The 20,949-nt window shown below is 40.5% G+C and overlaps 1 protein-coding gene across 2 annotated transcripts in view; it reads left to right on the top strand.

The window, feature by feature from the left end:
* PWP1 (PWP1 homolog, endonuclein) overlaps positions 1-18,530 on the top strand; it is a 43,308-nt gene extending 24,778 nt beyond the window's left edge. Inside the window, exons 2-15 of one of the 2 annotated variants that reach the window (XM_019642604.1) lie at positions 1,271-1,329; positions 1,445-1,629; positions 3,328-3,413; positions 3,518-3,614; positions 5,660-5,770; positions 6,583-6,713; positions 7,338-7,399; positions 10,036-10,132; positions 10,796-10,857; positions 12,012-12,123; positions 13,666-13,756; positions 13,850-13,971; positions 15,122-15,227; positions 16,441-18,530. In XM_019642604.1, coding sequence (XP_019498149.1) covers positions 1,271-1,329; positions 1,445-1,629; positions 3,328-3,413; positions 3,518-3,614; positions 5,660-5,770; positions 6,583-6,713; positions 7,338-7,399; positions 10,036-10,132; positions 10,796-10,857; positions 12,012-12,123; positions 13,666-13,756; positions 13,850-13,971; positions 15,122-15,227; positions 16,441-16,550 — 1,431 coding nt within the window. In that variant the 3' untranslated portion in view covers positions 16,551-18,530. The remainder of the gene's footprint in view (positions 1-1,270; positions 1,330-1,444; positions 1,630-3,327; positions 3,414-3,517; positions 3,615-5,659; positions 5,771-6,582; positions 6,714-7,337; positions 7,400-10,035; positions 10,133-10,795; positions 10,858-12,011; positions 12,124-13,665; positions 13,757-13,849; positions 13,972-15,121; positions 15,228-16,440) is intronic. The other variant, XM_019642605.1, reaches the window with a different exon arrangement.
* Positions 18,531-20,949: the final 2,419 nt, after the last annotated feature.

Below are 20,949 nucleotides of genomic sequence, written 5' to 3'. Positions count from 1 at the left end.
TTTAAACAGATAAGCAAACTGAGGCACACAGCTTTCAAGTCATTGACCCAGGGGTTACCCAACTAGGAAGTGAGAACTGTCACCCTTGATAACAACTGGATGCACTGCTGCATGATGGGGATTTAGAAAGAATCAACAAGGACATGAAGGAGAATGCCGGCTGGGCAGAGGTGTTCAGAGCTGAAGCACAACTTCAGAACTATGAAAGTTCTGGGGGGAAAACTAGAATCATTGGAGCAAGTATTGGTTTTAAATAACCACAATTAGAGACTATGTTTGAGTTTTACATCAGTATCAAATGAGTGTGCTTCTAAGCAAATTGAAAAATTCCACTCATTAAAAATACTAATGTAGAAAATTAATAAATTAGAACACTTGCCTGCAAGAGAGAGAGAGAGAGAGAGAGAGAGAGAGAGAGAGAGAGAGAGAGAGAGATCAGAAAAATAAGTATCATTTAATTAAACTTAAGAACCTTTCTGGAGCTATCCAGCAATGGAGTGTGATCCCTCAAGAGGATTTCCACATTACTAGAGGCATTTTTGGTACAAACTGGGTGACTGATTGGTTCATTCATTCATTCATCATCTGTCACCAAGCACCCCTACAATGGGCTGAGCACTGAACTATGTGCTTAAGCACACGATGACAGGTCGGTTTCTGTCTTCCAGGAGCTTACAGTTTGGTAGTGATGGAGGTGTTTTAAAAGGTACTGAAGCATTGATTAGTTGAAAGAATGCCAATTTTGAAGATAATGCCTTCAGTTTTGTCCAAGTGGAGTCTTACAGGCAATTGGGAAAACGGAACTGGAGTAGAGGGCTAGGAAAGGGAAAGTTTAGAGTAATCAGTTCAGAGGTGGTAGTTCCAGTCTTGAGGATGAATGAGCTTTGCAAAGAAGTGACAGCGTGATGAGTGAATACTTGCTGGTAGTGACGGAAAAGAGCAGAGGACCAAGGCAAGGGTGGTTGGCTTAGGAAGTGGCCAATAAGGAGTGAGAGCAATTGGAAGAAAATGAGATGGGCTTCCATAGAAGCCTTTCGGAAAGACTGGAGAGAAGTAGAGTAAACTGAATATCATTTTTTAACAGTTCCAGGTGGGACGGATCTTAATTGTAAGGACCTGTGAAAACTCCAATTACATGAAATGTATAGAGTCTGGATTGATGTTTGATTCTTGATGCCTCTTCAAGTTGTATTTTACATTAGTTTGCAAAGTTCTTTTTAATTATTTGATTTCCTTACTATATCATAATGAAATGTTTGCCCTCTTGTAGGTAGAGCTTAGTAAAGAAGAAGTAAAACGTCTCATTGCTGACGCAAAGGAAAAATTACAGTAAGTTTAGGAATGTTGGAATTTAAAGTCCAGATGAAATGTAAATCTTAAAGAATGATGACAAGGTGGTCTTGTTACTGAATGGTGCCACTTGGGTGATTTTTCATTGGCATAGAGAAGAAGGTGGCAGTGATGAAGAGGAGGCAGGTGATCCCTCAGAAGGCGGCATGCAGAGTGCACGTACCCAGGCACGACCAAGGGAGCCCCTGGAGGACGGTGACCCAGAGGATGACAGGACGCTGGATGATGATGAGCTGGCAGAGTACGACCTAGATAAATACGATGAGGAAGGCGACCCAGGTTAGAATTCACTCATTGCTGCTGGTTTTTAATTACAAACTCTGTGCATTAGATCATGCTTCTAGCGGTCCAAAGCTTTCCTTTGAGATCTGGTTGTTTTGTCCGTCAGATAATGTGGCTCAAGGCTTAGGCAAATAGCATGTTATTTAATGCGTCTACGAGTTGAGTTTCATTTTTGCTAGGTAAAAAGAAAGTTCTGGAGATTGGATGTACAGCAGTGCGAATGAACTTAATACGATTAAACTGTACACTTAAAATGGTTACTGTGGTAAATTTTATGTTGTGTATATTGTAGCACAATTAAAAATAAAAATGAAAAAATTTTCCTCAGTTGAAAAGAAGCTCTAACCCACTAATCTAAATTTTTTTAAAAAATAGTATATTTTATTGTAAGCAGTGAGTATAATCATCTGTAACTCATTTCTCTTTATCTGCAATAATGAGAGAGGAATTATCATCTCCATTTTGCAGAAGAGAAGACTGAGGCTTACAAAGATGAAATAACTTTGCCAGTATCACACAACTGAAAATGGAGCTGAAGTTTGAACATTCTGTGGCTCTAAAGCCTTCATTATTTTCAGTGCAGATGCTCTTCAAGCTGCATTGGGCTTATGTCCCAGTAAACCCATAGTGAGTTGAAAATATCTTAATTTGAAAGTGCATTTAATACATCTAGCCTACCAAATATCATAGCTTAGCCTAGCCAGTTTCTAGTGAATGCGTATCACTTTTGCACCATCAGAAAGTTGAAAAATTTTAAGTTGAATCATCATAAGTCGGGAACGTCTGTACACTTCATTAGGTGCAGAGGATACTTTTTTCCACTGGACTCTGGGTTGTTACCATCCTGCTGCAACAGAGTGCCATGGGAATGCAGAGAAAGGAAGAGCTAACCCAGCCTGGAGAGGTGGCATTCAGAAACTGCTCCTTAATGTTCTCCACACCCGGCAGCTCATTGGCTCGGTCTTTCTCATCCAGTAGAAATTCCCATCTCTGTTGCCTGTCGGATATTTAAGACCTATTAGTCCTACCCCTTTAAACTAGCTCCCCCTGAGAGTTAAGACTACCTTCCTCTCCCTGGGCTTTATGTTACTTAGGGTCAGCTCTACGTCACCCTTGCAGATATGCCATAAAAGAATTCCATTTTGAGGTAAGTTGAGTGAAAAAGGCATATAGTATCCCTTCTTCCAGATTCATAAGACAAATTAGCATATCAGAGGTTCTGAGAAACGTGCAATAAAGAAACCCTTTTAACTTTGTGAAGCCCATTATTTTTCAGTTTTATCTGACCAGGCAACCCTTACGTATTCCATGTTGATTGCAGTGTTTTAGGGTGATTGGATTTCCAGGTCCTCAAGGCTGCCTCTCTAGCACTTTTGAGTAATGATTCCAAGGAGCAAGCTAGAGAATCTGAATAGAGTTCTCATACCTTCTAAGGGAGTTTCATGGTTTGATTTAATTCTTTTATTGGAAGATTGTGAATTCCAAGACTGTCAGATATGCGTTCCAAGGTCAAATATAAATGGCTTTTAAATTCCTATTTACTATTATTATCAACTATTTCCTTTCGCAGCTGTGGGTGATCCAGAGTTAGTTATGAGATAGACCATTGGCTCTAAGTCTGAAGATAGGATGCCTTAGAAAAAAGTGCTTTTGTCAAAATGACTTTTATTCATTTCAATTTATGAACTCTTACAGACACCGAAACTCTTGGCGAATCTCTCTTGGGTCTTACAGTCTATGGGAGTAATGATCAAGATCCTTATGTGACTCTGAAAGATACGGTAAATATTTACATGGCTTTTCTAATCATGCTCCTCAAGTGTTTGGAAAACCTTACTCAATATCTGCTTTGGTAAGGTTTTTGACTTGTTTTCTCCCCACTTAGGAGCAATATGAACGTGATGATTTCTTGATTAAACCCAGTGACAATCTCATAATTTGTGGTAGAGCTGAACAGGACCAATGCAATTTAGAGGTGCATGGTAAGTGCATCCCTTATTAAAGGGGTAAATGCATCCCTTTCTAAAAGGTTCTAGTCTATTTAAGTGACATTAAAATAATAATCATAATAGTTACTGTTATGCTTTGTTAGGCATCAGATCCCGCCTTCTCGGGCCGGCCGAGTGGCTCAGCTGGTTAAGAGCTCGCTCAAGAGTTCGAGCTCTGAGCAACAGCGGTTTGAGTCCCTGCCTGAGCTGAGCTGCCGCTGAGCTGCCAACAGGTGGCAGGATGGCTCAGCTAAAAAAAAAAGATCCTGCCTTCTCTCATTTAAGTTGGTTACATGGTTAAAGTCTACAGATTTCCTGGTCATTGTGCATTGTGCCTGGGCATGTAAAGTCTGATATGTCACTTTGGTACCCGAGTTTATGGAAAATAGGTCTCCTGGAAGGTTCTAACAGGGATTTCTTTTATTTAAACATTTTTGCCAGTTTTTCACTTATTCCCCCCATTCGAGAAAACCTGGATGTAAAACTAAGTAAGCCAGCCGAGTGACTCAGTTGGCTAAGAGCTCGCTCAAGGGTGCTAGCTCTGAGCAACAGCGGTTCAAGTCCCGGCCCAGGCTGAGCTGCCGCTGAGCTGCCAACAGGTGGCAAGATGGCTCAGCTAAAAAAAAAGATTAAAAAAAATAATAAAATTAGGTAAAAACGTAGGACAAACTTATAATCACTTCACTCTAAGGTGACTTGTCGTCCTGGCTTTTTCTCCAGTCTCCTTTCTGGCTACTTTTTCTTTATGTGGCAAAGATTATACTCAATGGGCAGGCTTTATCCTGCCTTCCCCCCCCCCCAAGTCATTTCAAGCATTTCTCCTTTTGCAATGCACTTTATTTTCTTCATAGAAGTTCTGTGCAGAGGCCTGCATTTCTCTTTAGGAACCAGAGCACTTGGTCACCTTTTCCAGCTCAAGGAATGTTTGTGTCAAGGCCAGAGGTGAATACTTTGACTCTGGACTAGGCAATGATTTAAATTTTCCTTTTTTATTTCAATTTTAAAATCAGATGTATTTTAATGTAGATATTTATTCATTTAACAAACATCAATTAAATGGTTGTTGCCTTAAAAATAGGCCTTGAAGGTGTCTGGAATGTTCTGCCTTCAGATTCCCACTTTTGTTTTCTTGCCCTTTTGTGTCTCTGTGCAGACACCCTCAGAACACGTCCATCCTTGCCCAGACACCCTCCTTCCCCAACTGCCTTCTAGTCATCTGTCTTAAAATTTTGAAGCTTGAAAGAAATTATTAAGCTAAGGCCTAATAACTATAGGAAGCACAGCTGCACAGTTTGAAAATGAAAACCTTTTTATGTTTCTTGGCATCTTCTAGGTTACTTTGTCATTTATTCTATGTATCAGGTTGGGTTTCTTTAACTCTTCACAGTGTTTAGGTTCCTGCAGGAAGTCAATGGAATAGACCATTTTAATCCCGTGGCCCATTGTGATCCATTTATAAAATCCACAGGGCTTTAAATAACAGGTACTTCCATGTGAAGTAATTCTCCTAATTATCTTTGAACTTTTTACACATTTCAAGTGAAAACCATGTTGGTAATTTTTTTAAAACCCAGTTCTAATTTCAAAAAATTGAAACTCGATTACAGTTTGTTGTCATTGATTTTTATACAGTCTCATGTGAGAACTTATTGTAGTCACTCCTTTGAATTTTGTGAGTATCAGAAACGTTATGCGGCACATGACCACTCCCTAGGAGACCTTATGAGCGTACGTTTTCTATGATGGGAGAACCAGGACACAGGGCCATTTTGACCAGTGAGCACGCAGATGGAGTATTCAGGCAGATGTCAGGGCCCTGTCAGCGTCCTGTTCCCCCTCGGGCACACCAGGTGATGGCAACAGATTAGACATGCAGTTTTTTGCCTAGCATTAACAACTTGGCAGTCTCCTTTACCGTCATAAAATATGTCCCATTTTAAGCGTGGGCACCTGTATTTTAACAGGGGGAGTCTGTTCTTTAGAGTGGGATGTGATTTCTTATTCTAATTCAGTAAAGTCTCTCTTCCCAATCTTTTCAGTTTATAATCAAGAAGAGGATTCCTTTTATGTGCACCACGATATATTGCTGTCTGCGTACCCTCTGAGCGTGGAATGGCTGAATTTTGATCCTAGCCCAGATGATTCGACTGGTAATTAGAAACTTAAGTTTGCTCAGTGGTTCTTAGTCCTAGGTGTTTTTCCTAGCCACAGAAGTTATGTATTCTGCATGAATGTATTCAGAATTATTGACGTTTTCTGGAGTTGTAGTTACATAGTTCTTAAAACACTATCACTTACTTGTTTAGGGTCTGTATGTCTCCAGGCTCTAGCTAGGCTTAAAGAGTAGCTGCTCCACTGTAGGCCGAAGAACAGGGCCTGAGAATGTTCGGAGCTGCTTGTGAAAGTCTCATAAAAACCCAGGATAAAATGGCATGATGTGTCTGATGTTACCAGCTAGAGGTTAGTGGCATGAACCTTTTCAGAAAACATCAAAATGAAGAGAATTAGGTTCTCATGTTAGTCTTTTTAGCCACAGCTGCATGCTTCTGGTTGCCTCGTCCCATTTCTTCTTAATAAGTGTACAATCTAATAATACTCATAACCTTACATCTCACTTGCAAAGCTCATTCACGTTCATGATCTGATCAGATCCCCGTCCTCACAACAGCCCATGAAGGCGGAAGAGGTTTTGTGCTCATTACCTAAGTGAGGACCCTGGGCTGAGAGCCTGAGCCCTTGTCACTCATACCTAACCGCACGGCATTGGCCTCACCTGGGAGCAGGTTAGAAATGCAGACAAGACCTCCTGAAACGGGCTGTGCATTTTAACAGCACTCATGTGATGTACATACATGTGAAAGTGTGAGAGAAACTGCTCTAAGCCATTGCTCAATTAGTCCACAGTGCAGTGTAGTTCATTAGAAGTTACTTTTAACCGTAAATACATCATTTCCCCCTGTAGGAAATTACATTGCTGTGGGAAATATGACCCCCGTCATTGAAGTGTGGGACCTTGATATAGTGGACTCTTTAGAGCCAGTCTTCACACTTGGAAGTAAGCTATCAAAAAAGAAGAAAAAGAAAGGAAAGAAGGTAAGCCAGTTCATAGAGGTTTAAACTCAAATGACAAACCGATAAGTTTACTGAGGCTAGTGGGGGGCATAAGAACATACAGTTAAGACACCTGAGTGGAACAGGACAGGGAGTTATAATTACAATAGCTTCTAGTTCTAAAAACCCTATCCAAGGAACAAATGATCTCTGACTGCATAAAACCTCTGTTGGCACATTATTCATCCTTACACAAAACATTTTACTCCCTGGTTACGCTCTTCCTTGGTATAGAGTAACTCTTCACACTGATATGCTAGTTTTGAACTTTAAAACAACTTCTGTTTAGCCTTTAGTATGTTGAGTTCTAAATATCCATGTATTAATTCCTGTAGCTTTTTAAACTTAAGATTGGGGGCAGAGGAGTTGATATTTATAGAACTAATAGCACTGAGGTTAAGGAGTACTATATAGTTTCTTCTCTAAAGAAGATCATGGAATGTCTAACAGGGAGACAAGGTGTTTCCGTCTCTGGGTCTTCAAGCAAGTTTGCTTAAGATCAAAACAACCTCAAGATTTAAAGAATCTTTCAAATTAACATCAATTTTGTTTTGGGTGGATGGCGGGGGGGCTTTAATCCACAAAGTAATTAAACAATTATTACAGAGTTCCGCAGCTGAAGGGCACACCGATGCGGTCCTGGATCTTTCTTGGAATAAGCTGATCAGGTAAAAAGACCGAACATCTGAAGTCTCATTCAAGACTAACCGCTGCGATTTGCCTCCTGCCTGCATTGTGCGTGGCAGGTCTTCGTGTCAGTGTCTCCTTTTTCATTCTCGCAGTACATGCTGCTTGAGGGCAGGAGCTGTACTGTTTGAGGCCTGGCATCCCCCATGCCCCCTGCCAGCTCTGCTCTTAGTAGGCTCTCGTTACATGTTGGGTGAATAGGAGCCCTCCTCTCCAGCACCACCAGGAAGAACTGTGTTCTGCGGTTCCAGTAGTGCAGAATTGTGTTTCTTCTCACTGCATTTAGATTTCGCAAAATCTCATCCACATATTTTTTTAAACATTTTGATTTATTTCAATTGTGGTGAAATAGACATAACCTAAAATTTACCATTCTAAGCATGTTTAAGTGTATACAGTTGAGTGGATATTGTTATGCAACCGTTACAACCATCCAACTCCAGAACTTCTTTCATCTTCCAAAACTGAAACTACATACCCATTAAACAGTTAGCTCCCCATTCCCTGGCTCCCGCAGGCTCTGGCAACCACCATCCTACTTTCTGTCTGTGAATCGGACTCCTCCAGGTACCTCACATGAGTGGAATCAAACACTGTTTGTCCTTTTGTGATTGGCTTCTTTCCCTTAGCACAAGGGTCATCCATGTTGTAGCATGTGGCAGAATTTCTTTCCTCTTTAAGGCTGAATGATACCCCATTGTATGTATATGCCATTGTGTTTATCCATCCGTCAGTGGACACTTGAGTTGCTTCCAGGTCTTGGCTATGGTGAATAATGCTACTGTTATTCACACAGATGTGAATAACATGGGTGTACAAGTATGTGTTAAGAGTCCCTACTTTCAGTTCTTTTGAGTATATATATATATACCCAAACGTGGAACTGCTGGGTCATAAGGTAATTCCATTCTTAAACCTTTTTGAGAAATGACCATACTGTTTTCAATAGCAGTTGCATCATTTTACATTCTAACCAGCAGTGCCCAGGGTTCCAGTTTCTCCGCATCCTCGCCAACACTTGTTACTTTTTGTTTTGTTTTTATACTAGTCATCCTAATGGGTGTGAAGTGGTAGCTCATTGTGGTTTTGATTTGCATTTCCTTAATGATTAGTGATGTCGAGCATCATTTCAAGTGCTTATTGGCTATTTGTATATGTTAGCAGAAATGGCTATTCAAATTCTTTACCTATTTTTGAACTGGGTTTGGTTTTTTTTGTTGTTGAGTTATAGTTCTTTATGTACTCTGGATATTAATCGCTTATCAGTTTGGCCTTCTGTGTCTGGCTTTACTTAGCATAATGTTTTCAAGGTCCATTCATATTGTAGTGTGTGTCAATACATCATTTGATTGCTGAACAATATTCCCTTCTATGGATATGGCACATTTTGTGTGTTTACTCACCAGTTAATGGACATTTGGTTTAGTTTGCCTTTTTTGTCTGTTATGAATAATGATGTTGTAAACATTCGTGAACAAGACTTTGCATAGATGTAATGTTTTCATTTTTGGGGGCATATACCTAAGAGTGTAATTGCTAGGCTATATAGTAGTGTCTGTACCATTTATTGTATATCTTCTGTAGAGAAATATCTGTTCAGATCCTTTGCCCATTTCTAGTTGGGTTATTTGTCTTTTTATTATTTGAGAGTTCTTTATGTATTCTAGATATAAGTCCGTTATCAGATAAATGATATAAAAACATCCGCTCCCAGTCTGTGAGTTGTCTTGTTACTTTCTTGATGGTATCATTTGCAACACAAAAGTTTTTCATGTTGATAATGACCAATTTATCTGTTTCTTTTGTTGTTTTTACTTTTGATGTCATATCTAAGAAACCATTGCCTTAACCCAAGGTCACAAAGATTTACATCTGTTTTCTTCTGAGAGTTTTATAGGTTTAGCTCTTACATTTAGTAGGTCTGTGATCTACGTTGAATTACCTTTTGTGTGTAGTGCAAAGTAGGTGTCTAACGTCATTCTTTGCATGAGGATATTCAGTTGTCCCTGAACCATTTGTTGAAAATACTGTTGTTTTCCCCCATTGAACAATGAATAATCTTGGCACCCTCGTCAAACACCAGTGACCATAAATTTGAGAGTTTATTTCTGGACTCTTTAATTATTAATCTGTGTCTGTCCTTAGGCCAGTATCACATGATTACTGTAGCTTTTGAGTCAGTTTTAAAATCAGGAACTGTGATTTTTTTCAACTTTACTCTTCCTGTTTAAGATTATTTTGGCTATTCTGGAACCTTTGCATTTCCATATGAATTTTAAAACCAGCCTGTCTTAAAACCAGCCTGTCAGTTTTCTGCAAAAAAGTCATCTGGGATTTTGAAAGGGATTGGTTTAACCTACAGGTCAGTGTGTAGATGGCAGTATTTCTGTCTTAACAACATTAAGCCTTCCAGTCCATGAACATGGAATAGCTTTCCATTAATTGGTATTTTTTCTTTCAACATCTTTTATAGTTTTCAGAACATAAGTCTTGAATTTCTTCTATTAAATTTACTCCTAAGTATTTTATTCTTTTTGATGCTATTATAAATGGAATTCTTACATTTAATACTCTTGATCTTTAAAAGATTACCTGATTTGTTTCCTCCCTTTCTCAGAAACGTGCTAGCAAGTGCATCAGCTGACAACACTGTCATTCTGTGGGATATGTCCTTGGGGAAACCAGCAGCTAGCCTTGCCGTACACACAGACAAGGTATGGTGATTTAGTGGAGAAAAGGGATTTTAAAAGACCTGAGACAAATACTGGCTACAAGTGATCCCAAACATTTATATATGGCTTTTTGTGAATTACAAAGTGCTTTGACATGCTGTCTCATTGAATCTTCACAAAGTTCTGTATGATAGTTATAATTTCCCATCTTAGAGACACAAATATGAGTACAGAAATGTGAAGTGACTAGGAACATAGTGCTCAGTAACATGTTTACAGAGGCTCCTCAAAAGAGACTGGGGGTATCAGCCACCAAATGGGGTTAAAGAGTTTAACAGATCTGTTACTGCACAACTCCGGGATCTAAGGTGCTGGTGCACACCATGGACTTCCAGAGCACGTGGAGTTGCCCGGATACATTTGACCACTCCCTTTTTCTCTTCAGACTATGTTTTCACATTTGAGGGACATATGTTATCTGCCAAACACAATTTGGAGAATGCTGTATTATGCCTTTTAAGTGTCAGCCTTTATTTGGCAATATGTTTTGTCATTTTGATTATACAGTACATTTGTTTCTTTAAATAGTACTAAATTTGAAAGATAAAATTTATAGAAACACTGCCACATTGGTTCTCACCAAGTATTAGGCAATTTACGAAAACCAAACAAACAGATCTATTCATTTACGTTTCCTCCTTTTAGGTCCAGACTCTGCAGTTTCATCCATTTGAAGCACAGACTCTTATTTCTGGATCATATGATAAGTAAGATAGCATTTCAGGAATTATTGCTAGTTTTTATCCTCTTGAACTAATTCAGAAAGTATCACCTTATGCTCAGACAGAATACATTTCTGAGGCATTGATGTTTAAATTTTCAGTAATACTTATTTGTCCTTTTCAGCTCTGGTCCTTTCAGTCTGCAAGGGAATGTGGTTCTGTCATAATGTAGTTCCTAATTGGCAACTACTATGATTTCTAGAGGGTTTTTTTTTTTTGGAGGGCAGGGTCACTGGCCCTCATATGTGGGATCCGAACCGGGGCCCTCTGGTGTCCCAAGCCAGCTCTTAACCATCACACCACTCGGCCGGCCCTCTAGAGGGTTTTTAAACTAACCATTGCTGTAAAACAAGCCATCCCAGAATTCAGTGACTTAAAACAGTAAACATTTATTTCTTATGCCTCTGCAAGGTTGAGCTAATCTAGGCTGTATTCAGCTGGTAGCTCTGCTAATCTTGGCTTGTTTGGCTGGGCCACGAAGAGTTGCCAGTGTCCTCGTGTTTCATGTCCTCCTGGGACCAGCGGACGAGGTCATGGTGGGGTCGGAAGCTCAAGCAGAGATGCCAAGGACTCTTGAGAGCCAGGCTCAGAACAAGTACACTTCTGTCTTATTGTCTTGGCCAAAACAGATCACATATGCAGTGGGAAATGAAACCAACTTGCGTCTTTATTTTGATTCCTTATCCTTTTGAAGGGCGATATGTCTGCATGTTTTAGTTGTGATTCATGCACAATTATAAAAGTGTATCTGTCAGTTCCCCCAACACAGTAACCTGATTGTAGAGAGTAAGTGTGACTGAGATAATTGGTTATCTGGCCCTGAGCACTAGTGGAAATTAGAAATTGTCTAGTCTTCTGGAAATAGAGATGATTCATCTTGTAAGTGGAGGATTCAATCTGGAGAAGGTCAAGGCCACTGTTCCATCCAGAGACACCCATGCCTCCAAGTGACAGGACCAGGGTCCACCAGTGAGTGAAAATCAATTCATCTTTTCTGCTTTATTTGAGAACTTCCAAGTAGGATTTAAATCATTAGATCTTAACTTTACAATGTTTTATAACCACGTCATTATAAATAAAGTTAAAACATATGGAAGAAATGAACTGTTAAAACCCTAACTTTGCCTGAATATGTTCAGGTCAGTGGCTTTGTATGACTGCCGAAGTCCGGATGAAAGCCATCGAATGTGGCGATTCAGTGGGCAGATTGAGAGAGTGACTTGGAATCACTTTTCACCATGTCATTTTTTGGTAAGACTATGCATATTACTGTTTCGCCTATCCAGGTTACTAATTACTTCTTTTAATTCCACTGTAGAGGGACTCTCTGAAAAGCTTTTTCTGTATTAATTATATGAAGTGTTTGGATTTTAGAGTAAAAAAATAAGGTATTTTTAACAAGAGAACAATGGATCAGCTACAAAAAATAAACATGTAAATGATTTTGCTAATTTCCAACCATTCCAAAGTTTGACATTTTCTTTTATTGATTTTGATCATTTTATTAATGTGGTTTTTGAAATACTTAGCATGGTTAGTATTCTTTTTATGTTCTTTAATGGTTACATCAGTCCAAGAAGATATTATTTAAGCCCTAGTACTTAAATTGAGCTCCAATAATGAGAATGCTAGCCTAATTAATTAATATAGCACTGTCTCCCAGACAGGACAAAAGTACACGAACTTTCTATAAATCCCCTCGGTGTCTGTAGGATGACAGTTTTCCACGTAGCATCCAAAGATTCCATTGACATTTCAATCCATGGAGAAATAAAATCCCAGCTTTCATCCAGAAGGAGAGTAATTAAAGAAATTGTGATACATCCATACTTTTCCTAATTTGCCTAAAGTAAATATGAGTGCTTTGTAAATGGGGGAAGGAGTTCTTGACAAAACAGTTTTCTTAAAATATATGGGCAGTTTTAATAAGGTTCCTGAAATAACGATTCTGAGCACACTTTGCTCTATGTACGTGGGTGCATGCACTCCCAGCTGAGCTGCCTTAAGCCAGATTCCATTTTACAGTTATCAGGAGTGAAATCCTAGTTGTATTTGAATGCTGTATATACTTTGGCTCTCAGAGGTCAAGCACACATATTTCCTGAGGTTATTTGCTAATAAATGGTCATTGGTACTAAAATCACAAATATCTAGGGAAGTGGGAAGTGATCACAATAAAATGGTGTACCTTCTTCCCTCCAGTCTCAAAGGATGAGACCTCCCTCTTCTGTTTTGTCCCCATCCACAGCCCAGTCATCAGGACTGCATCCGTTGTCCCTTTTCCTTTTTTCTGCACTGGCTGTTGCTTTTGGCCTTTATATAGGCTCAACCTTGATGAGGTCTGTCTCTTAATTCCTTCATTTCCTCTCCCTTTTTTGAAAGTGTAACAACGCACTGTAATCTGCCTTTCAGTTCTTACCTGATTGACTGACTGCCAAAATATTGACAGCATTCGTCACTCCTTGAGAAGCTCTGTTGCCTACACTCCCAGGGCATCGCCCTCTGTCCTCATGGAGCTAAATCCCACCTCTGTGCTCTCACCTCTCTAACCCTAGTCCATATCCCTCCCAAAGCCTCACACTCATATCCAGCTGCCTAGCAGACATATCAGCTGAACTTGTCCATGTAAGAGCAAACGCGACTTACCCAGGAGTAAATGCCTTCCATGTTCATTTTTAATAAGCTCCCCAGGTAAGTCAGGTATATAGCTGATTTTCACTCTGATTTATACTGTTTATCCATTGCTGAGTGTTATTGTCATGTAGCCTGCTCTTGTCTGTCTTCTCGTTTCAGGCCAGTACAGATGATGGCTTTGTATATAACTTGGATGCGCGTTCAAATAAGCCAATTTTTACACTTAATGCACACAATGATGAAATCTCTGGTGAGCAAGAATAGTGTTTCTTTCATTTCTATTAAATTATGATGAAGTAAATCTGTATTCAAAGTCAGAGTCTCTGAACCAATCTTCCCCTAGGGCTTGATCTAAGCAGTCAAATCAAGGGTTGCCTTGTGACCGCGTCAGCAGACAAATACGTGAAGATCTGGGACATATTAGGAGATAGGCCAAGTCTAGTCCACTCCAGGGACATGAAAATGGTAAGAATCTCCATACACATATTTATTTTCTGTTTCTGACCTGCAGTGTTTGTCTTTCTCCTGGAATCACTGCATTAAAGGATATGAATTTTTTAGGGGAAGTTAATTTTGAGCTTAGCCAAATTCGGTGCGAGTTTTATGACTTAGGACAGTTTGGGGGGAAATCAGGGACTATCTGATTCCTTTTCCAACTCACATGTTTAACGGTTGCTTGTAAGAACAAGTTGGGGAGAAGGTTTTCTAGGACACAAGTGGGATGGCCAAGTTTTTTTACCCTAAAATCAGGACCATCCCAGGAAATCTTGAAGCTTTAAAGCTCCGTAGCTGTTGGGGTCAGTTTATCACTTCTTTGCGTAACTAGTGCTGACTACACTGAACTTGATTACTATGTAGTGGCAAAAAATTTAGAAATAACGAATCTATTCATTCAGCAAATATTTATTGAGTACCTAGTATATACCAGGCACTGAGTTATATAAATTAAATTGCAGACATAGAACACTACACAGTTGTTTAAAATTATGTATGTATGTATGCCAGTGTGTGTGTGTACACATATTAATGGAAAGGCAGATTACAAAAGCAGTTTTTATAGTATCATCCATGCTTATATTTAAATGCTCAAGTGCTTGAATGAGTATATGTAAATCTAGAAGACCCTACCCCAAAACACAAACCGATTATCTCACTGAGCGGTTTTTATACTTGTTTATATTTTCTATAATGCATGTGTTATCTAGTAATAAAAATGTGAAAAAAGAAAACATTAAAAGTTCACAAATTATTTAATAGTGACCTTTGGTATCATCATCATTGCTTAAAAAGTAAAATTAAAAATACTTGGCAGATGAGATTTATTAGGAAATCCCTAACAGACAGAATGATAATGGAGGTCAGAGACCTGAGCGGTCAGAGCGTACGCACGTTCTCACAGATTATCCATCATGCTGAACTTGTCTGGCTTTGTATTGTTGTAATATTCCTTCCAATTTAACTGTGAACTACCTTTGCAGGAGACTTGAAAGAGATGCTGGTGAGTTGGTTTTGAGTAACCATTCCAATCCTAGGTTCTTGTAGCCAGGAACAGGGATCTAGATTAGGGCTCTCTGGAAAGATTGGAATCACCGCCGTTCTCTTCTCTTCTCCCCAGGGAGTTCTCTTTTGTTCTGCCTGTTGCCCTGATTTGCCGTTTATTTATGCCTTTGGAGGTCAGAAAGAAGGGCTTCGGGTCTGGGATATAAGCACAGTCTCTTCAGGTAAGAATCTTAATTTCCTGCCTTTTCTGAAGGAGTTCTGTAATGGCTAACACAGATATGTGGCCTGAATACATTAGCTAGATAGCAAAGGTAGATCCAGTGTTCATCCTGTCATATGTAGTCTGCTCAGGAAACAGGAACAAATGTAATTTGGAAATGTTCTTGTTCACAATAAATTTGTCTTCATCCTTGAAATGTAGATCATTTAAAAAATATCTATTGTCGGGCTGGCCGAGTGGCTCGGTTGGTTAAGAGCTCGCTCAAGAGTGTGAGCTCTGAGCAACAGCGGTTCGATGCCCAGCCGGAGCTGAGCTGCCAACAGGCGGCAGGATGGCTCAGCTAAAAAAAATATATATCTATTGTCTTTATGACAAATTTGAATGTTAAAACGGAAAGATCTTAATGGGGAAGCTGGAAGGAAATGTAGCACGGTCTCAAGGAATGACTCCCCCCACGTCCCCCCTTTCCGAGTTCCCAGTGTGAATAAATCTGCCTTTTTCAGCCACTTTCTACCGAACCCAGCTCTCCTCCAGGGGCCGCTCCCCTCTCTTCCTCTCCCTTCCTGGGGACCTGGCTGCTGATTTATTCCTTTGGGGGTAGTGTGGTTTGTCCTATAAACATGGAGCCCCACTATCTGATTCCTGAATCTTTCTTCCCATATAGAAAAGGCATTCTTAATCCAAAAACATTCTATGTATACATGATACAGAGACAGATGAAAGAAAGGAAATAGGGAACTATCAGAAATAGGATAATGGCAATATAGAGCCACTGTTACAAGGGGGGACGTTTGTTATCAAGGTGGATTAGATACATCCAGGACAAGGCAGAGAAAATATTGTAAAAAGTAGACCAATTTAACATTAACCTCGTTGGGAACATTCAGTTGGATTTCTGAGCTGGGTACTTACTTTCCCTTTTACAAAGTATTAAATATATGTTCAGGGCCGGCCGAGTGGCTCAGTTGGTTAAGAGCTCGCTCAAGAGTGCGAGCTCTGAGCAACAGCGGTTTGATTCCCGGCCTGAGCTGAGCTGCCAACAGGTGGCAGGATGGCTTAGTTAAAAAAACAATAATAATAAATATATGTTCATAAACAAAATTTCCACTCCAGGGAAGAGTTAACTTACTGCCCATTTTTACATTTTAGTCTCTTTTTTATATTATAGGCTCTTTCTGATCTAGTAGTTTCTTAACTATTTATTTGTGTTTTAGTAAATGAAGCATTTGGAAGACGAGAGAGGCTTGTTCTTGGCAGTACAAGAAATTCATCTATTAGTGGTCCTTTTGGGAGCAGGAGCGCAGACACACCCATGGAGTCTTAATGAAGATCATACGATTTCCTGTTTTATTTATCTTCACTCAGAGTTTTAGGAAGCTGGCCTACAAATGTTCCATGTGTAGCTACAGCCATGCAGTGACTGAACAAAACTCATTTTCTACTACCTGACATTCCTCTCTGCAGCTGTGGTGGCAACACAGATAGGGCCAGTCTTCATCTGGCCCTTCGAGCGTGTGGTGTCTAAGGCTCCTGTTGCAGGGCTCCTTGAAAAGGATAATAAAAAAGGTCTGTAAACAATAAACTCCTTAAATATGCCATCGTCACAGGTAACCTAGGTTTGAAAAATAGCTAGTAAATGTTAAAAGAGGAAAATCCTGTAATCCTAACAGATGGGTAAACCCAGGCCCAGAAAGGTGGTTTGGCCAAGACTGCACGGTGGGCCACAAACAGGCAGGTACCCCAGGAACTGCACTTTACAAACTGACTGTTATCCAATTAATGCTCATGAGTTAGAAGTGTATTCAGTGCTACTTGGTAACTAAATTAAAAGTGGCATGCCTTTTTTTTATCCCTAGCATGGTAGTCAGTCATTGTTATCAAAGAAGAGACATTACATAATGATAAAGGCATTAATCCAACCGTAGGATATAACATTCATAAATTTTAAGCACCCAGAATAGGAGCACATAACTATAAAAAGCAAATGTTAACAGAGCTAAAAGAAACAGCAATACAATAATAGTAGGGGACTAGAATACTCCACTTTCACCAATGACTAGATCCTTCAGACAGAAAAATCAATCAACATTGGCCTTAAACAACTCATTAGACCATGTGGACTTAACAGACATACAGAACATATCAGCCAAAAGAACAATACACATTCTTCCCAAGCACATATGGAAAATTCTCCAGGATAGATCACATTAGGACACAAAACAAGTTCTTAATAAATTTAAGATTGAAATCACACCAAGCATCTTTTCCAACCATAATAGTATGAAACCAGAAATCAATTACAGGAAAATTTGAAACTTGGATATGGCTTGGAGATGTTTGTTAACATGGATTACCTCATCCTTTCTGATAGCAGCATTGTATTGCTTAATATGGACGTGCCATAATTTATCCACCATTTTCTTTCTGAAGCACACTTAGGTTTCTTCTGTTTTCACTGTTAAAAACTGCTGTATTCCTTCATCCTAACCATACCTGTAAGAAAGGAGTAGGATCCTGTACATACTTTTTTTTTTTTTGCATATGAACTTGAAATTGGATTTCCTGGTCACTAGCCATTGTTTTTCTTTATGTGCCTGCCTGCTCCACACACCCCACCTTTAAAGCCCAATATGTTCCTTTCCCAAAGACAATATGTGCTGAATAAATGAATGGGTCTTCCCCTGTTTCTCTTGCCATGAAACACTATTTGCATTTTGGGAACTTCAGATACAAAATAGCCTGGCACGCTTTCTTTTTGTCACAGCATATCTGGGTCAGGCATCTCGAAAAAGTCCCTAACAGAACATTATGTCATCTCCCACGCTTTTGAATAATTCAGTTTTTCATAGACGGGTGCCAGTTGTCTCTGACCAATTAAGAACAACGGCCCACAGAGGTGTCCTCTGCTTATAAAAATGCATTTCACGGCCCCAGTGCAAACATACGACTATCGGCAGCAGTGAGATGCACCTGAGATGAGGTGTCAGTGCAGCAGCAGGGAGATCAGCATGGAAGCGAACCGGGAGGAAAAATACGTTTTAAAAGGTATTCCCAACGCACAAATCACAACATAATAAAAAATCTTAAATGTTCTGAATTTCATTTTCAACATCTATAAGATGGGGGTAAACCCACTATTACAATGCCCTATGAGGACTAAACAAATTAAACTAAAATATACTGCCATTACAGACTGTCTGCAAGTTAAGTGTCACAAATGCCCAAGAGCATTTAGCTGAGAGGGGCAGGAGGTTGTCTGTTGACAAACAATAGATCATTCAAAAAGTAAACTTTCCCAAGTCAGTACCGCTCTCTCCTCATTCTGTCACGTTCATCTCCCAAAGCCCATCTCCAGCCTGTGCCTCAGCAAGTCTGCAGCCACGCAGGGCAGGGCAGGGTGAGGGGGCTGCAGAGGGCAGAAAACACCAACACCAAAGCATGCTGTGACCTCTGTCATCCTTGTACATAAACACTTTGTCTAACTGGAATAGTTTAGCTTCTCTGATCTGTGAAGACGTGGGGCCTGGATCTGTGCCTGCCGTAGGGAGATCCCAGTCTTAAACCAGGCTCCTGGAGAATCAGTGAGGCCTGCTGGGCGAGGCACAGACTGCCACTTCTGGCTGTGACTGCACCAGTGACCGCTCTGCACCCCCATCTCTTATGCAAACTAGGGACAATCACAGGCCTGCTGTGCAGTGTAAATGTGTTCTTGATGAAGCATGTGGAACAATGCCTACCACAAGTAAACACTCTGATTAAAAATAATCAAAAAGTAGCTACTGGTTTGGTAAACTAGGTATTCTAAAATGTTTAGTCCTGTATCTGTTGCCTTAGCTTTAGTTTACCACACCGCAGATCCAGGCTCATCTCACCTTTTCTTTACTAATCTTCTCATAGTGTGACTTTTTCACTCCTGCTCCTAGATTTTAATACTTGTACCTGTAACACTTGCATAGTCTTATTTCCATTAGGCGTAGATGTCTGCATCTGTACTTTGCATCATCTCCAGGATGACTCCTGTGGACTGCTTGAGAACCACCTGGGCAGCCCAGGAGCCTCGGCAGCAGGTCTTGGGTGACCTGCACACCTGACAGTTCTCCACTCTTTGGGTGATCCAGCTGGGCAGCCAGGGCTCTGTAAGATTTTGAGTTTCTAGAGGGCAGGGCAGGGTCTGGACCATTTTTCTGTTCCCTACAATGCCTTAAACTGTCCCGGCACTTAGTAAGTGGTTTTCGAAAAGAAAGTTGTCCTTGTCTGAGCACTACACAGGCCTAGGGGCTTCATGAAAGTGTGTATATGAAAGAGAAACGAAGGAGCCAAAGCAGCTGAGTGATTGTGTCCCTTTCAGTAAGACAGAAACACTACAAATTGTTCCTGCCGTTTATGCTGCTCGTGATAACTAGTAAAATTGAGCTTGACTGTACTCACTGTTTGGAAGCTGCTTCTATAAGCAGTCATCATGGAGATGGAACATTTCAGCTGGACACTTCAGTTTGCCAGGGCTGCCACACCCAGAACCACAGATGGACTTAAACAACAGAAATTAATTTCCTCACAGTTCTGGAGGCCAGAGTCTGAGGTCAAAGTGTCAGCGAGTTGTTCCTTTCGAGGCCTCTCTCCTTGGCAGGTAGATAGCAATCTTTGCATCTTCACATGGTCTTCCCTCTGTACGTGTCTGTCTCCAAATAGCCTCACCACTCACATTGGATTAAGGCATGCCCTAAGGGACTCATTTTTAAGGCAATCACTTCTTGGGACACCTTATCTCCAAATAGGGTCGCATTCTGAGGTTCTGTGGGTTAGAACTTCAACATATGAATTTGAGGTGGAGGGACAACCCAGCCCACAACAGACAGTAACCACTTCCATATCTGAACATACGTCGTTTTTGAGTTTGACGCTAAGATCTGTAGCTTGGTGATCAGATACTGTAAGTTGACATACTTGAGGGGCTGACAGCTTCTGCCATGTTTATGTTCCTCAAGACAGTTAAAAGCGTTTACTAGGAAGTGTGTATACAAGGCAACAGGCTGAAGAGGCCGGAGGAGACTAGTCCTGTTGCCCTGTGGGGCCTCAGCTTGGCACACATGCAACGTTAGGAGCAACTGCTTTGAAGGAAGGAACACAAGCGTACTTATATGGACCTACAAAGCATGACAGACTGCTTTCTAGGCTTTGGCCTTGAAAACTCAAGTCATGCCCAGTCTTCCTTGTATTCCTAAAGTCCAGGGCTGCTTGGGCCATGTGCAGCCGCTATTTTTTTTAGGATGGGAATCAGTGCTAAGCTAATCCAAAACAAGAATATTGGCTAATGTTTACTGTACACTGAGCACTGTGGTGGCCCTTTACACGTTAACTTCCAACAGTATTATGAAACGGGAGCTCTCATTATTCTCTACTTACAGTTAAGTACGCAGAGGCAGAGAGGCTACATAACTTGGCTAAGGCCCCAAACCGTCGTGCAGGGAAGCTCAGCGCTCACTCCTAACACCTGCTGCTCATCGTGACCACTTACCCAGCAGGCTGATCCCAACAGCAGCAGCAGATGAGGCCGCCTGCGACAGGCAGAGAAGGCTCAGAGGAAAATCGTGTCAAAAGGACAGTTACTCATTGGTTCATCTTGTGAGGACTTAGAATGTGCCACTTAAGTCTAAGAGGTAAAAAAACAGGAGACAGTGGTAAATAAGCAGTAACAGCTACACAGCCACATTCTCACTTAAAAC

This window comes from Hipposideros armiger, unplaced genomic scaffold (genome assembly GCF_001890085.2).
Source record: "Hipposideros armiger isolate ML-2016 unplaced genomic scaffold, ASM189008v1 scaffold_71, whole genome shotgun sequence".
Taxonomy (NCBI): Eukaryota; Metazoa; Chordata; class Mammalia; order Chiroptera; family Hipposideridae; genus Hipposideros; species Hipposideros armiger.
This window is presented reverse-complemented; position numbering and strand designations above follow the sequence as displayed.